This window comes from Pongo abelii, chromosome 1 (genome assembly GCF_028885655.2).
Source record: "Pongo abelii isolate AG06213 chromosome 1, NHGRI_mPonAbe1-v2.0_pri, whole genome shotgun sequence".
NCBI classification, from domain to species: domain Eukaryota; kingdom Metazoa; phylum Chordata; class Mammalia; order Primates; family Hominidae; genus Pongo; species Pongo abelii.
This window is the reverse complement of record NC_071985.2, coordinates 123,393,535-123,411,555: the sequence shown is the minus strand read 5'-3', so window position 1 is coordinate 123,411,555 and position 18,021 is coordinate 123,393,535. Positions and strand designations below refer to the sequence as shown.

The following is an 18,021-nucleotide window of genomic DNA, read 5'->3' as shown; positions in this document are numbered from 1 at the left end:
CTTTTAATGTCTGTGGTTAACAGGATAAGGAAAAGAGATTTGTTCAGAGAGAATATGAAAGTAAATACCTTTACAGAAATTATTTCAAAGGAAAGACAGGAGAGTGACCCAGGTAAGAACTGGCTTTTAAATTAATAAATTTAAGGCTGGCTGTGGCTCACGCCTGTAATCCCAGAATTTTGGAAGGCTGAGGCAGGTGAATCACCTGAGGTAAGGAGTTTGAGACCAGCCTGACCAACACGACAAAACCCCGTCTTTACCAAAAAACAAACAAACAAACAAACAAATCCACAAAAATTAGCTGGGTGTGGTGGTGCATGCCTGTAATCCCAGCTGCTCAGGTGACTGAGACACAAGAATCATTTGAACCTGGGAGGCGGAGGTTGCAGTGAGCCAAGATTGCACCATTGCACTCCAGCCTGGGTGACAAAAGCGAAACTCCAACTCAATAAATAAATAAATAAATAACAATCAAATTATTTTATAAGAACTTATACTTCTTTTTTTTTTTTTTTTGAGACGGGATCTCACTCTGTCACCCAGGCTGGAGTGCAGTGGTACGATCTCAGCTCATTGTGGCCTCGACCTCCTCAGGTGATTTTCCCACCTCAGCCTGCCAAGTAGCTGGAAGCAAAGGCGTGCACCACCACGCCCAGCTAATTTTTCTTTTTTTTTTTTTTGTGGAGAGAGGGTTTTGTCACATTGCCCAGGCTGGTCTTGAACTCCTGGGCTTAAGCGATCCACCCACCTTGGCCTCTCAAAGTGCTGGGATTACAGGTGTGTGCCACCGCACCCAGCTCAGAACTTGTACTTAAGAAGTCATTTTCAATCTAGAGTGCTTGAACACTTCCATAATAATTTTGTAGACAGAAAGAATATATATATATATATTTTTTTTGATTGAAACAATATTAGAGACAAGGTCTCCCTATGTTGCCCAGGCTGGTCTTGAACTCCTGGGCTCAAGCGATCCTCCTGCTTTGGCCTCTCAAAATGCTGGGATTACAGGCATGAGCCACTGCGCCCAACCCAGAAAGAATGTTTTTAAGAAGTGACAAATATGTTAGCTAGAGGCAGTCAGAAGAAAAAACAATGCCATTTAATCTGAGTTGCCAATTAAAAGCAATCCTTTCTAGAATCTTATCTATAGTTCTGTCAAATGCAAAAATTTGAATTATAGTCTGTAACATCCCCCCAATAAACTGAAGAACATTCCCCCAGTTGCCCTCTATGCAGACAGTGTGTGTGAGATGAGTTCACGCATACTTAATCACATTGATAGGACGGCTGCTGTGCTCAATGGCCACAATGATGCCTCCAGAATCCAGGATGGTGTAATAGTGGGGTCCTTCCAGCATCTTTGTCCAGGAATAACCCCCATCATCTGAGATGTACACATCTGGAACCATCACTGAGATGGCATCCCCCACGCTACCTGCAATACAATCCGCCATCTCATTAGCACAAATAGGCAATGAAACAGAGAGCATTTACTCCAGAGAGAATAATGTTGAATGAATTTATTCTGATTATTTCCCATCAAGCCTCTTTTAGTAGGAAAGAAACCACCAAAAACTTGGGAGAAGTTGTGTTGCTCTCTCTGATAAAAGTTGATGAAAAACTCAAAGTGTTGTTATAATGTAAGAAATTCTACCAAAGGAATGTAAAAGCATCCACAGTGTTTCTTCTCAGAGCGTTCAAAGCCTGCGGCTGAGTTTCAGTGTGCTCAGCCACTGTTCCAGTTGGAGGTGGTGAGTGGGAGGTTCCTTACCATGAGCAATGACAATGCCTACGGCATTCGGCTCTGAGAGTGGGGCCATTGGAACATTCAGTTTCTGGGAGATGCTGTAGGAAGCATGAATATGAAGGCTGCACTGTGAAAAGAAACAAAAGCTTAGATTAGAACCAAAGATAAAGATACAATTTCTTTAATCATTTCACAAAGCCCTTCCAATAAAGCTTTAAGTTAACCCAGACCTAGGTAAAAGTACCATCTTAACTATTTATTTACTATTTAGGTGTATAGTTCAGTAGTGTTAAGTATGTTCACATTGTCGTACAACCACATCTCTAAACTTTTTCATCTTTTAAAATTCAATCACCAATTAAGCAACAGTTACCTACTTCTTCCTCCTCCCAGCTCCTGGAAACTACCATTTTACTTTGTGTTTTCTACGATTTTTACCATATTACTTTGTGTTGGCTACTCTAGGTAGCTCATATAAGTAGAATCATATAACATTTGTCATTTTGTGTCTGACTTATTTCACTTGGCATGATGTCCTCAAGGCTCATCCATGTTGTATTAATAGCATATGTCAGAATTTCCTCCCTTTTAAAGGCTAAGTATTATCTAAGTGTGTGTGTGTATCTGTATCCACACACACCCCACACTTTATTTACTCATTTATCTGTCAATAGACACAAGTTGCTTCTACCTTTTGGCTATCATGAATAATGTTGCTATGTACATGGTTGTACAAATATCTTTTTGAAACCTGCTTTCAACTCTTTTGGATGTATACCCCAGAAGTGGAATTGCTGGATATGATAATCCTATTTTTAATTTTTTTTAAGAACTACTATGCTGTTTTCTGTAGCAGCCGCACCATTTTACATTTTCACCAAAAGTGCACCAGGGCTCCAATTTCTCCATACCCTTGCCAACACTTTTTAAAATAGTAGCCACCCTAATCTGTGTGAGGAGATACCTCATTGTGGTTTTGACTTGCATTTTCCTAATGATTAGTGATGTTGAGCCTCTTTTTATATGCTTGTTAGTCACTTCTATATTGTTTTTGCAGAAATGTCTATTCAAGTTCTTTGCCTATTTTTTATTCAGGCTATTTGTTTGTTGTTGAGTTGTAGCTCAGTGGCATACTCTTGATTCTGAAATGTACTGCAATATCTGGAAGCAAATATTTCCTCATGGGTAACCTGTCTCCGTTTATTTTATTTTTGCATTACATCAAAGCCTCTGACCAATGTTTAAAGGCTGACTCTACAAAAATGAACTTGATAAGCACCTGATATACTTCAGACACTGTACAAGACGTGATGCTGGTTCAAAATAAGATCCAGTCTTGTCTTTAAGAAACTGGTGTCTTAGGCTCCAGGCCCACTCTCACAGACCCAGCCAAGTGGACCCCTGCATCAGGCCAGCCCCTGCAGGCTCAGGGTAGGGCCCACCCCTGCACCAGGCTGGCTCCTGCAGATCTACTTACCGGGCTCCAGGTGTTTCACCTGAAGACCCACTTAAAAGGTCCACCCTAGTGGATTCCACTGCCAGGCCTGCCGCAGAGGACCCAACCTCCAAGCTGCCCCCAAAGACCAAGGCACCAGGCCTACCTACCTGCAGAACCTGTCAGCTGCCCCCCAAGAATCTCCGGATGAGCTACCTGGTAAGGGCTTCCCCTGCTGAAGCCATCCGTAAAGGCCTATGTGTGTAAGGGGACACATAGGCTGAAAGTAGAGATTAAAAAAAGATATTCCACACAAATGTAGCCAAAAGAGAGCAGGGGTGGCTATATTTATTTATTTTTTTTTTTGAGACGGAGTCTCGCTCTGTCACCCAGGCTGGAGTGCAGTGGTGCCATCTTGGCTCACTGCAAGCTCCACCTCCTGGGTTCATGCCATTCTCCTGCCTCAGCCTCCCAAGTAGCTGGGACTACAGGTGCCTGCCACCACGCCCGGCTAATTTTTTGTATTTTTAGTAGAGACAGGGTTTCACCATGTTAGCGAGGACGGTCTTGATCTCCTGACCTTGTGATCTGCCCGCCTCGGTCTCCCAAAGACCTGGGATTACAGGCGTGAGCCACCGCGCCCAGCCAGGGGTGGCTATATTTATATCAGACAAAATAGACTCTAAGTAAAAAACTATCACAAGGGATAAAGAAAGTTACCACACATTGATAAAGGTGTCAATTCATCAAGAGCATACAACATTGGTAAATATAAATGCACTCAACATTAGAGCACCTAAATATATAAAGCAAACATTAACAGAACTGAAGGAAGAGGTAGACAACAATACAATAATAGTAAGGGACTTCAATACTTAATTTCAACGATAGATAGATCATCCAGACAGAAAACCAGTAAGGAAAGAGCAAACTTGAACTAACACCATACAAATGGACCTAACAGACATATACAGAACATTCTATCCAACAGCAGGAGAATATACATTCAAGTGCACAGAGAATATTCTCCAGGATAGTCCATATGTTAGGCCACAAAACAAGCCTTAACAATGTAAGACTGAAATCACCTCAAGTATCTTTTTTTTTTTTTTTTTTTTTTTTTTGAGACGGAGTCTCGCTCTGCCGCCTGGGCTGGAGTGCAGTGGCGTGATCTTGGCTCACTGCAAGCTCCGCCTCCCGGGTTCAAACAATTCTCTGCCTCAGCCTCCTGAGTAGCTGGGATTACAGGCGCCCACTGCCACGCCCAGCTATTTTTTTTGTATTTTTAGTAGACACCAAGTTGGTCAGGCTGGTCTTGAACTCCTGACCTCGTGATCCACCCACCTCAGCCTCCCAAAGTGCTGGGATTATAGGCGTGAGCCACTGCGCCTGGCCTCAAGTTCTTTTCAACTACAACATTATGAAATTAGAATCAGTAAAAGGAGGAAAATTGGAAAATTCACATGAATGTGGAAATTGAACAACATATTCTTGAACAACTAATGAGTCAAAGGGAAATAAAAAAAAATCTTGAGACAAATGAAAAGGGAAACAAAACATACCAAAACTTAAGAGATGCAGCAAAAGCAGTTCTAAGGAGAAAGTTTATGGTGATAAATGTCTACATTAAGAAAAAAGAAAAATCTCAAAAATCTTAACTTTATACCTCAAGGAACTAGAAAAAGAACAAACTAAGCCCAAAGTTAGCAGAAGGGAGGAAATAATAACAGAGCAGAAATAACTAAAATCGAAGTTAGAAAAATAATAGGAAAGATCAATGAAACTTAGATTTGTTTTTTTTTTGACAAGATAAAAAAGTGACAAACTTTTAATTAGAATAAGAAAAAAAGAGAAGACTCAAGTAAAATCAGAAATGTAAGAGGGGACATTACAACTGATACTACAGAAAACACAAAGGATCCTAAGAGACTACTATGAACAATTATACATCAACAAATTGGATAATCTAGAAAAAAATGGATGAATTTCTAGACATATACAGCTTACCAAGACTGTATCATGAAGAAGAAATAGAAAATCTGAACATACTAATATGAGTAAGGAGGCTCAATCAGTAATCAAAAACCTCCCAACAAGAAAAGCTTAGGACCTGATGGATTCAATGGTGAATTCTAGCAAACATTCTTCAAAGAAGAATTAAGACCGATTCTTCTCAAACTCTTCCAAAAATTGAAGAGAATGGAACACTTCCAAACTCATTTTATAAGGGTGGTATTACCCTGCTACCAAAACCAGACAAGGACACTAGAAGAAAACAAAATTACAGGTCAATATCTCTGATGAACACAGATGCAAAAATTCTCAACAAAATACTGACAAACTGAATTCAACAGCATATTAAACAGATTATATACCATGATCAAGTAGGATCTATCCGTGGAATGCAAGGATGGTTCAACATATGCAAATCAATAAATGGGATATGCCACATTAACAGAATGAAGGATAGAAATCATATCATCTTGATAAATCCAGAAAAAGCACTTAACAAATTTCAACACCCATTCATGATAAAAACTCTCAATAAATTAGGTATAAAAGGGATATACCTCAACATAATAAAGGCTATATGTGATAAGCCCACAGCTAATATCATACTCAGTCAAAAGCTAAACCTTTTCCTCTAAGATCAGGAATAAGACAAAGATGCCCATTCTCACCACTTCTGTTCATTATAGTAATGGAAGTCCTAGCCGGAGCAATTACGTAAGAAAAAGAAATAAAAACAAAAAGCATCCAAACCAGAAAGAAAGAGGTAAAATTGTCTGTCTGCAGATGACATGAGCTTATATATAAAAAACCTTAATCTTTAAAGACTCCACCAAAAATCTGTTAAAACTAATAAATACAAAAAAGTTGCAGAATATAAAATCAACATATAAAAATACAATATACACTAACAACAAACTATCCAAAAAATAAATCAAGAAAATTCCATCTACAATAGCACAAGAGAAAAACTTAAAAAAAAAAACAAACTTAGGGATAAATTTAACCAAGGAGGTGAAAGACTAAAAACTACAAAACATTGATGAAAGAAATTGAAGATGACAAAAAAAAAAAAAAGGAAATATATCCTATGTTCCTGGATTGGAATAATTAATATTGTTAAAATGTCCATACTACCCAAAGTGATCTACAGATTAAATGTAATGCCTATTATTTTGACTGTCTTTTTTTACTATTATATGGTTATAAATAACCCTCTTTCTGTGACAACACAGAACAATCCAAACACATTAATTAATTCATCAGATGTTTACTGAGTAACTGCTATATTTCAGGCACTGTTTTAGGTACTTAAGGTACATCAAGAACAAAACAACCAGTTGTGGTGGCTCACATCTGTAATTCCAGCTGAGAGGCTGAGGTGGTAGGATCACTTGAGGCCAGGAGTTCGAGACTAGCTTGGGCAACATGGTGAAACCCCATCTCTACCAAAAAGTACCAAAATTAGCCAGGTGTGGTGGTACACACCTAGCTACTTGGGAGGTGGGAGGATTGTGTGAGCCCAGGAATTTGAGGCTGCAGTGACCTATGATTATTCCACTGGACCCCAGTCGGGGTGACAGAGTAAGACTCTGCCTCTTAAAAAAAAATTCCAATGGTATTTTTCACAGAAATAGAAAAAAATCCTAAAATTTATATGGAACCACAAAAGACCCTGAATAACCAAAGTAATTGCGAGCAAAAAGAACAAAGCTGGGGGTATCATGCTACCTAATTTCAAAATATACTATAGAGCTATAGTAATCCAAACAGCATGGTACTGGCATTAAAAACACAAACAGACCAATGGAGCAGAATAGAGAGCACAGAAATAAATCTATGCATTTATTGTCAACTTACCTTTGACAAAGGTGTCAAGAACACACAATGTGAAAAACACAGCCTCTTAAATAAATGGTGCTGGGAAAACTGAATATCTATATGCAGAAGAATAAATTTCAACCCTTCTTTCTTTCTTTTTTTTTTTTTGAGACGGAGTCTTGCTCTGTCGCCAGGCTGGAGTGCAGTGGCGCGGGCTCAGCTCACTGCAACCTCCGCCTCCCAGGTTCAAGCAATTCTCCTGCCTCAGTCTCCCAAGTAGCTGGGACTACAGGTGCACACCACCATACCCAGCTAATTTTTGTATTTTTGGTAGAGACGGGATTTCACCATGTTGGCCAGGATGGTCTCGATCTCCTGACCTCGTGATCCACCCTCCTTGGCCTCCCAAAGTGCTGGGATTACAGGCGTGAGCCACCACACCTGGCCTCAATCCTTATTTCATGTCATGTACAAAGATCAACTCAAAATGGATTAGAGACATAAATGTAAGACTTGAAACTGTAAAACTACTAGAAGGAAATATAGGGAAAAAAGCCTCTTGACATTCATCTGGGCAATGGCTTTTTGGATACGACCCTAAAAGCACAGGCAACAAAAAACAAAAACAGACAAATCAGATTGTATCAAACTAAAAAGCTTCTGCAAAGCAAAGGAAACCACCAAAAGAGAGAAGACAGACAATACACAGAATGGGAGAAAATATTTGCAAACCATACATCTTACAACGGGTTAATATCCAAACAAATCAGTAGCAAGAAAACAAATAATCCAACTAAAAAATGGGCAAAGGACCTGAACAGCCATTTATCAAAAGAAGACATATAAATGGCCAACAGGTATAGGAAAAAATGCCCAATATCACTAATCATGAGGGAAATACAAATAAAAACCACAGTGAGATATTATCTCACCCAAGTTAGAATGGCTACTATCAAAGAGATAAAAGGTAAGTATTGGCAAGGACATGGAAAAAAGGGAACCCTGTACACTACACTGTTGGTGGGAATGTAAACTGGTACAGCCATTATGCACTACAGTAAGAAATTTTCCTAGAAAATGAGTAACAGCTGGGCCGAGCATGGTGGCTCATGCCTGTAATCCCAGTACTTTGGGAGGCGGAGGCGGGTGGATCACGAGGTCAGGAGCTCTAAACCAGCCTGGCCAACATGGTGAAACCCCGTCACTACTAAAGATATAAAAAATTAGCCGGGCATGGTGGCACGCGCCTGTAATCTCAGTTACTTGGGAGGCTGAGGCAGGAGAATCACCTGAACCTGGGAGGCGGAGGTTGAAGTGAGGCAAGATTGTGCTATTGCACTCCAGCCTCAGTGACGGGGCAAGACTGTGTCTTAAAAAAAAAGAAAAAAAAGAAAAGAAAATGAAGGACAGAACTACCAGCAATCCCATTTCTGGGTTCATATTCAAGAGAAATGAAATCAGTATGTCCAAAAGATATCTGTGCTCCCATGTCCACTGCAGTATTATTCACAATAGCCAAGCTACAGGATCAACCTAAGTGTCTACAAATGCATGAATGGATAAAGAAAATGGAATATTATTTAGCCTTAAAAAAAAAAGATATCCTGTCATCTGTTGAAAACGTGGTGAACCTGGGAGGCATTATGTTAAGTAAAATAAGCCCAGCACAGAAAGACAAATACTGCATGATCTCACTTATAAGTGGAATGTAAAAATGTCAAACTCACAGAAGCAGGGAGTAGAATGGTGGCTTTTGGGGCTTGGGGTATGGGGAGATGAAGGCCAAAGGGTACATAGTTTCAGTTATGCAGGATGAATAAGCTTTAGAGGGAAAATATACATGGTGACTACAGTCTAGAATACTGTATTGTTACTTGAAGTTCGCTGAGAGAATAGATCCTAAATGTTCTCACCACACACACAAAAGATAATTGTGAGGTGATGCATATGTTAGTTAGCTTGACTGTGATAATCATTTCACAATGTATATATGTATCAAAACATCACAGTGTACATTGTAAATATACAATTTTTTGTCAATTATGCCTCCATAAAGCTGGGGAAAAAAGAAATGTATTGTCAGAAACTAGTTGAGGTATGCAGCTGAATGAAAGTTAATGCTCTAAAAAAGGTTCAAAATAGCTAAAATGATAATAAATATTATATTATGTATATTTTACTACCATTTTTTAAAAAAGAAGAGGTTCAAGCAAACTATTAATGAAATGAAGAGGAATGATTAGATCTAACTGGATGGTCACCGAGGGTGGTTAGAATTTCCACTAATCCTAGTCAACCGGGGTTGGGGGAGACAGGCCCAACTTCCCCCAGGAATAGTGTGGGTGTTCAGGGAATGGCAGGGGGTTACAAGCAGTGTGTCAGGGATAAGGTGAGCAATGACAATGAAAAGGCAGCAGAGGGCCCACCAGGAGAGCACCTTCACTCACCAGGTCAGGGACAGAGGCCATTCATCACAGGCCAAGAGAGCCACAACGAGCGCTGGGCAGGGAGAGGCATGGGGAGCCTGCAGGCAGCAAGGCAAACACAGAGGCCACTGAACCTACCCAGGCTTAAGGTGAGGAAGGCAGTGGCCAGGCAGGGCCAAGGCAGACAGATGGGAAACAGGGGTCAGAAGGTCGGGTAGACGCAACAGTGCTTGCAAGTGTAAAGGAGGAGAGTGTGTTGGGGTGGTGTAGGCAGGCACACTTTCCCTCATCATTTGAGGCTCTTAAAACAAAACAGAAAACCCCACCTAGAAAAGCAAAGTGTATGTCAGTGATACGGATACTAAGGAGGGTTCGGCAACTACTGGTACTTCAGTTTCTGAAGGAACTCCAGCTGTCCCCCAAGCTCACATTCTGTGAGACCCAGATAAAAAGCTTGTTTTTTTTCCCCTTTTTTCCTTGCCTGCCAAGGCCTGTCACTCCAGGCTTTAGATCCCCTGGAGTGACACCTGCGTAGTTCCGGTTCCCAATCTCTCTGCAAGGAGGCCTGCCTTGCGTCCCTGTGCACTAAGCAGGTCACCACCCACTGGCCATGGGAGCCTAGACAGAGGGAAAGGAAGGCCAGATCCTCTTCCTCTTGTTTCCGATGAGCAAGGCTGTGCACTGCTTATGAACGGTGGAGCTGTGGATTCTTGCAGAACCTCTAAAGTCTCCCACCTGCCATGCTGACCCCTAACTAATCACCAGCCCCTCTAGCCATTGTTTTAATTCAGCAGTTTAGTGAACCACAAATTGTTAGCCCTCAGTTTTGTTCTTCTTTAAAAGACAAATAATCCATAGTATTTTGACCTTTCCTCAGTTCTTACTTCCGAAATTCTAAGTTAATTTCATTACTCTCATCTCCAAACTTTCCATCTTATGCTGAGGACCCTAATCAAGTATGAAACTTCATCATCCAAAAGGCTGGCACTGATCAGAGCACAATGGAAAGGCTGCTGTGCTCTGCACATATTAGAGTAAACAAACCTCATTCTTGTTTTTTGCTGTAGCATCACATTCACTGTTTTCAGGCTTCCTCAGGTGCGTCCACCTTCCTCCTTGGTCAAAAGTGATCATGGTCTGGATAGAATTATCTGAATGGGAACAGAACAACATTAAGTCTGATACACTGAAAGTACCTAGTTAGATTCCCTTTATCATTGCATGACTCTCTCCTGAGACTGTATAGCACCTGGAGTCCGACAAGCTTGTAACACCTCACAAAACGGCTCATTGTTGGTAATGGAGCAGCACTTTAAATATGACATTTGAGGCCAGGTGCAGTGGTTCATGCCTGTAATCCCAGCACTTTGGGAGGCCAAGGCAGGTGGATCACCTGAGGTCAGGAGTTTGAGACCAGCCTGGCCAATACTGTGAAACCCTGACTCTACCAAAAATACAAAAAATTAGCCAGGTGTGGTGGTGGGGGCCTGTAATCCCAGCTACTCGGGAGGCCGGGACAGGAGAATCACTTGAACCCGGGAGGTGGGGGCTGCAGGGGGCCAAGATCATGCCATTGCACTCCAGCCTGGGCAACAAGAGCGAAACTCTGTCTCAAAAAAAAAAAAAAAAAAAAAGATATTTGAAGGTGTCCCACCTGAACAGAACCCATTAATTCCACAAATTATTTAGGACTGATACTCTTTGAAAAAGATACCTTCTAACTCCTTACCAACATGAACAGGCTGATGTCCATTCTCCTTCCCTGTTTGCTTGCCTGGGAAGTAAAATCTACCACAGGAAGGCATCCTAATCTCTATTCGGACAAGGCCATGACACTAGGCTTGTTTTAGGGACTCTTGAGATTAATTAAGTGTGCAGAGTTCTGGATTAATAACTCTGAATTATTGTCTCTCCACTACTCTATATCCTATCTTTCTTGTACCTTTCTTTTTTCCCTTGTCTCTTCCCCATTCTTATTTTCAATGATATAAACTGTTGCAGGTTTTAAATTCAGAGATAATATCCTTTGAGTTTTCCTTTATATTTATTTATTTATTTATTTATTTATTTATTTATTTATTGAGACAGAGTTTCGCTCGCTGCCCAGGCTGGAGTGCAATGGCACAATCTCAGCTCACTGCAACCTCTGCCTCCTGGGTTCAAGCAATTCTCCTGCCTCAACCTCTCGAGTAGATGGGATTACAGGCACCTGCCGCCCGGCTAATGTTTGGTATTTTTAGTAGAGACGGGGTTTCACCATGTTGGTCAGGCTGGTCTCCAACTTCCGACCTCAGGTGATTCACCCACCTCAGCCTCCCAAAGTGCTGGGATTACAGGTGTGAGCCACTGTGCCTGGGCTCCTTTGAGTTTTCTAAGAAAAAGCAAACAAGAAAGCAAATGAAGGAAAATTCATTTACTCAACAAACATCTACCGAGTGCCTACTATGTGAAAACTCTTTTTTTTTTTTGAGACAGAGTCTCACTCTATCACCCAGGCTGGAGCACAGTGGCACCATCTCGGCTCACTGCAACTTCCGCCTCCCGGGTTCAAGCGATTCTCCTGCCTCAGTCTCCTGAGTAGCTGGGACTACAGGTGCATGCCACCAGGCCTGGCTAATTTGTATTTTTAGCACAGACGGGGTTTCACCATATTGGCCAGGCTGGTCTCAAACTCCTGACCTCAAGTGATCCGCTCACTTTGGTCTCCCAAAGTGCTAGGATTACAGGCATGAGCCACCACACCCAGAGTGAAAACTTTTGTAAGCCTTTGGTAATGTATCAGTGAACAAAACAGACAAATATTGTGAAAAATACATTCCGGTAGGGCGAGACAAGCACTAGACATAGTAAATAAGTAAATTATGTAGTATGCTAGAAAATAAGTACTATGGAAAATACTTGCGCAGCTAAAGGTGGATTGATAGTGTGTGTGTGAGGAGGCGAGGGCAAACCGGAATTTAAAATAGGATAGTCAGGGAAGGTCTCATTCAAAAAGTAATACATGAGTACAGACATATCAGCCTTGCGGACATCTGGAGAAACAGAGGGAACTGTTGGTGCAAACTCTAATCTGTGCATGTGCATGTGTACCTGGTGTGTTAAGAACTGGCAGGTGGACAGTATGATGAGAGTAGGGCAGATGGAAAGAGAAGCACTGGAGGTGAGTCAGGGAGGAAACCGGGAGCCATATCTCCAGGACCTTGTAGGCCACTGCCAGGACTTTACAAAATAAAAACAGCTCCTACCTCCTACCAAAAAATAAATACATAAATAAAATGACACTTTAAGAGTCTTTGTACTTGAGACTAATGTGTTTATTTGTATAACTGGGCCTAAGGAAAGGTGAGCTCTGTAGAGCCATTGAGTAGAACACAAGAAGAACCCTGGCTGGCTATTGCTATGCACCCTTAACAAGAAGAGCGGGAAGTGGGTCAAATTCAGGCTTATTCTCATAGGCCTACATCTCCCAACACAGAAGACTCATTTTATTACCTAAACAACATAGACTCAAAACATCTTTTTTTTCTACTTGTTGTTGCTCTCCTCACTCCTAGTTCTATTTATCATAACTTATTTAAAATAGGGAGCCAGAATCTGCATGGGTTTGGTCTGTCCCTGCTGGACTTTCCTCCTGATCCCTCCTCCCCCAGCATCACCCAATGTCTCACCACCACCACCAGGCCAAACCCTCCTGTGACTCTGATACTTTTTTTTTTTGAGATGCAGTCTCACTCTGTTGCCCAGGCTGGAGTGCAGTGGCACGGTCTTGGCTCACTGCAAGCTCAGCCTCCCGGGTTCACACCATTCTCCTGCCTCAGCCTCCTGAGTAGCTGGGACTACAGGTGCCCGCCACCACGCCCGGCTAATTTTTTGTATTTTTAGTACAGACGGCGTTTTGCCGTGTTAGCCAGGATGGTCTCGATCTCCTGACCTCATGATCCACCCGCCTCAGCCTCCCAAAGTGCTGGGATTACAGGCGTGAGCCACCGCGCCCAGCGACTCTGATACTTTGCATGTGTAGTTCCTTCAGCTGAAAATGCCCTTCCCTCCCCATTCCTGCCTATCATACTTGAGGCTCACTCTTAAATGTTTTTCAAGTGTGTTCACTGTATGGTTTTGAGTGCAAGGCTGTTCAGCCGTTTATTTGTAGGCTCATTCAGCAGCAAGTATGACTGAACATCTACTATGTGCAAAAATTGTCATAAGCACCAGAGGAGCATCAGTGAACACAACTTTAAAAATCACTGCCATCCATAGGACTCAATTGGAAGCTTCTTCAAAGAAGATATTCACATGGCCAACCAGCACATAAAAAGTTGTTCAACATCTTTAGTCATTGGAGAAATGCAAATCAGAGCTATAAACGAGATACTACTTCACTCCCATTAGGAGTGCTGTTATAAAAATAAGAGAATATAATGTGTTTGCAATGAAGTAGAGAAACTGGAATCCTTTCGTATTGCATGTAAAATGGTACAACCATGTGGAAAACCCAATGGTATTTCCTCCAAAAGAGAAACATGGAATTATCATGTGATCCTGCTACTTCACTCCTACATATATCCCCAAAGGAACTGAAAGCATTGACTTAAACAGTTACATGTATAACAATGTTCATGGCAGCATTCAGTATTCATAAGAGCTGAAAATGGAAACAGCCTAAGTGTCCATCAATGGAGGAATAAAAAACAGGCTGGGCATGGTGGCTCACACCTGGAATCCCAGCACTTTGGGAGGTCAAGGCGGGCAGATCACCTGAGGTCAGGAGTTCAAGACCAACCTGGCCAACATGGTGAAACCCCACCTCTACTAAAAATACAAAAATTAGCTGGGTGTGATGGCACACACCTGTAAACCCAGCCACTCAGGAGGCTGAGGCAGGAGAATTACCTGAACTTGGGAGACCGAGGTTGCAGTGAGCTGAGATCACACCACCGCACTCCAGTCTGGGCAACAGAGCAAGACTCCATCTCAAAAAAAAAAAAAAAAAGAAAAGAAAAAACAAAAAACAAAAGGCACTATATTCAAACAAAGGAATATATTCTAGTCTTAAAAAGCAGTAAGTGAAAAAGTGAAATTCTAAAACATGCTGCAATGTGGCTGAACTTTGAAACAATATGCAAAATGAAAGAAGCGAGACATACAACAACCAATAGTGTATGATTCTGCTTACATGAGCTACCTAGAATAGGCAAATTCATTAAGACATAAAATAGAATGTTGGTTACCAGAGCTGGAAGACTGGGTGGGGAACGAGGAGTGGTTGTGCACCTGGTGCAATTTCTATTTGGGATGATGAAAAAGCTCTGGAAATAGGGGCGATGGTTGCGCAACATTGTGACTGTGCTTAATGCTACTGAATTGTACCCTATACAATGTTAAAAATTGCAAATTTTGTTAGACATATTTTGCCACAATAAAAAAAAAGGAAACCAAAAAATGTATATGGGTAGGCTTGTTGGCTTGGCAAGCAACATTACTAGAGGACAGCTTCCCCAAAGCCTCAAATCCTACCACATGCAGCTGAAGGCACAGCGCACCAGTGCGATGCCGAGACTCACCTTCGGAGAGCACGCTTGTTATGTAGACGCCGCGGAGGGAGGTCACGTTGGTAAAGTCCGTCTCTCCGCCTGTGGTAGTGTAGAGATGTCGGTCCAAAGACTTGGAATAGACAATGCCTCGATCATCTGAGGTAAAGATTGTGCCAAACCCAGTGTCTGAAATAGGCAAACAAACAAAAATACTAAGTCTTGGGTGGAACCAAAGAGAAAAACAATAGGCTAACCACACACATGATTAACTGCCTGGCCAAACACAGTAGCCAATTGTGTCTCTTCATGATGAAGACTCAGACCTGAGAATTAATCAAGGTTTGATACTCAAGATCTTTATGCCCATCTTTAATTCTAGTACCCAGCTTAGTGCCTGGAATATGGCAGATGCTGAGTTTGTTGAATAAATTAATCAGATGCTACAGAAAAACTCTTCCCAGATATATTTTGGTGGGAGAGGCCCTGTGTTTAGTTTACATGCTTTTAAATCTTTACACTCTAGAACAATGCTTCTCAAACTATCTGTAGTGAAGGATCAATTTTTAAGATTTCCAATATGTCACAAACTGATGCTTTTGTAAAACATAATAAAAACTAATCATTAGAAAATGAAAAGACAAACAAAATATATGCCCCTAAGTTTTTTTTTTTTTTGAGATGGAGTCTCGTTCTGTTGCCCAGGCTGGAGTACAGTGGCACGATCTCAGCTCACTGCAAGCTCTGCCTCCCGGGTTCATGCCATTCTGCTGCCTCAGCCTCCTGAGTAGCTGGGACTATAGGCGCCCGCCACCACGGCCAGCTAATTTTTTGTATTTTTTGTAGTAGAGATGGTGTTTCACTGTGTTAGCCAGGATGGTCTCGATCTCCTGACCTCGTGATCTGCCCGCCTCAGCCTCCCAAAGTGCTGGGATTACAGGCGTGAGCCACCACGCCCAGCCATAAGCCCCTAATTTTTTGTCATTAGATCCAACGACACAAAATTGCTTTGTCGAAAGGCTAGAAGTTTCCAAACTCTTGCTCTCAATTTCTGTACTTATCTGGTAACAGAGAGTTTGCAAATCAGTACCAGTCTGCTGACCATTCTTCGAGCAGCTCTGCTCTAGAACACCTGAACATACACACAAGCTACCAAAACAAGTGGCATTTTTAACAGGGGCTACAGATTATCTCTAGGACAGAATAATCAGTAGGGCACTAATAAATTTCTAGGGGTAAGAGGAAAACTCGACATGTAAAAAGAAAAGCTGCTCAAAGCTTACATCTCTATGCTTTTGAGGGTAAGCCACTAAAAAGCTCTTACCTCCAGGTTCATCTACATGCATGAATACCATGTCATCATTTGCTGCCAGAATAGAATAGAACTGTTCCTGTCCCACAGAGGGGAGCTGGGCCATGCTCCATGTGTCCCCTTGATCTGTTGAAACGTGGATCCTTCTTGTTGTATCCTAGAACAGATGTCAATATTTATCTTTCTAATTTTCTGCCAAGATGCCATGGGCAGGGACATGAACAAGAATGTTTTAAATAATTACTATTATCCATTTCTCTACTGGGTACAATTGCTATGAATGAAAGGTCATAGTACCAATTACCAAAGCAATTTCTAGCCTTTAGCAAAGTTCTAGGTAAAGGAACAATACATTCTATTCTAAGTAAGGCTATCTTGGCTTTCTCTTCGAATTCTTCATTCCGATGCAGCCCTGTAAGATAGTATAGTCTTGGTCTCTGATAGTCTATCTCCTTCAGTAGAGCTAAGGATTTGATGAGAACATTATTAGGTTGGCTTTATAGCCATTTGCATACACTCACTCAGATAATTCTTAAAATGATGACTACTGCGTAAAAGTTTGGTCCCTTTCATACAGTCCTTGCATAATTTAAAGAATTATATAATTAAGGGTCTAGAAAATAGAGATGAAACCCATGTTTGAGAGATCACAAGGGAAGTCAAAATGTAACACGCCTTCTCTCTAAGGAAGTCTCTCAGAATAGCCAGGATGAAGGGAACAGGCATGGGCTGGAAAGTGGCCAAGGAGAGTCAGAAATTACTGTAAGGAAACTGATCAGGGAGTATTTGGCTGACGAAAAGAGTCTGTTAAGAAAGCAATTAAAACTTAACTCTCTGATAAATAGCTTAACATCGCTACTAGATACAGTTAGACTGGGCATGAGAATTAATGTCAGTGTTTCCTTAAATACTCTTTAAAGTTCAGTGATAAGTACATTTAACTTATTCAACTTATACCAACATGTCTCATTACTTTGAATCTTATTCTCATTACTGTAGGTAGAAACCAGAGTTCAAAAGTACGTCGCAAAATGTTAATTCTGTAGACAGCATTATACCATATATGCAGTATAGCATAGGAAGCTACCTCTGGAATTTGAGTCTGATTTCCAGCAGGATTCCACTACCGGTTGACCCTAGGTAATTTCCTCACCTATAAAACTGAGGTAATACTATTAGCTCACAGGGTTATTGGGAGGATATTACAAAATGGCTCCGGAGAGTTATCTGTACTTACTGCCTACTTCTTCATCTCTAGTTCTCACTGAAGTCACTCCAATTGGCCTTTTAACTTCCAATGAAGTGCTTTTGTCAAGGTCACCAACAACCTCCACGTCGCCAACTCCAGTGGATAATTCTCAGAATGCACCTAACTCAATGGTCCTGATTTCCCTCTTCCTCCCCGATCCCTCCCTCTCAGTCTTCTTTGCTGGATTCTTCTCTTTCCAACCTTTCAGTTGTGGGTGCTTCAGGTCTTGCTCAGTCCTCCCACCTCTTTGCTACCTACTTACTCCTCCAGAAGATATCATCTGGTCACATGGCTTCAAATACCATAGCAATTAGGGAGATTCATATACCCAAATGCTCACTTGACATCTCCATTCACATATCTAATAGGTGTCTCATATGCAGAACTGAATTATTTTTTTGTTTTTTTTTGAGACAGAGTCTCACTCTGTTGCCCAGGCTGAATGCAGTGGCATGATCTTGGCTCACTGCAACCTCCGCCTCCAGAGTCCAAC

The 18,021-nt window shown here is 41.5% G+C and overlaps 1 protein-coding gene across 2 annotated transcripts in view; it reads right to left on the bottom strand.

Annotated features, from left to right (window-relative positions):
- The window catches only part of SORT1 (sortilin 1), an 89,422-nt gene that overhangs the window by 16,015 nt on the left and 55,386 nt on the right, over positions 1-18,021 (bottom strand). For both annotated transcript variants that reach the window (XM_024250380.3, XM_024250383.3), the window contains exons 9-13: positions 16,292-16,436; positions 15,001-15,156; positions 10,484-10,590; positions 1,772-1,874; positions 1,267-1,435 (exon numbers count right to left, since the gene is read on the bottom strand). In XM_024250380.3, coding sequence (XP_024106148.2) covers positions 1,267-1,435; positions 1,772-1,874; positions 10,484-10,590; positions 15,001-15,156; positions 16,292-16,436 — 680 coding nt within the window. The remainder of the gene's footprint in view (positions 1-1,266; positions 1,436-1,771; positions 1,875-10,483; positions 10,591-15,000; positions 15,157-16,291; positions 16,437-18,021) is intronic.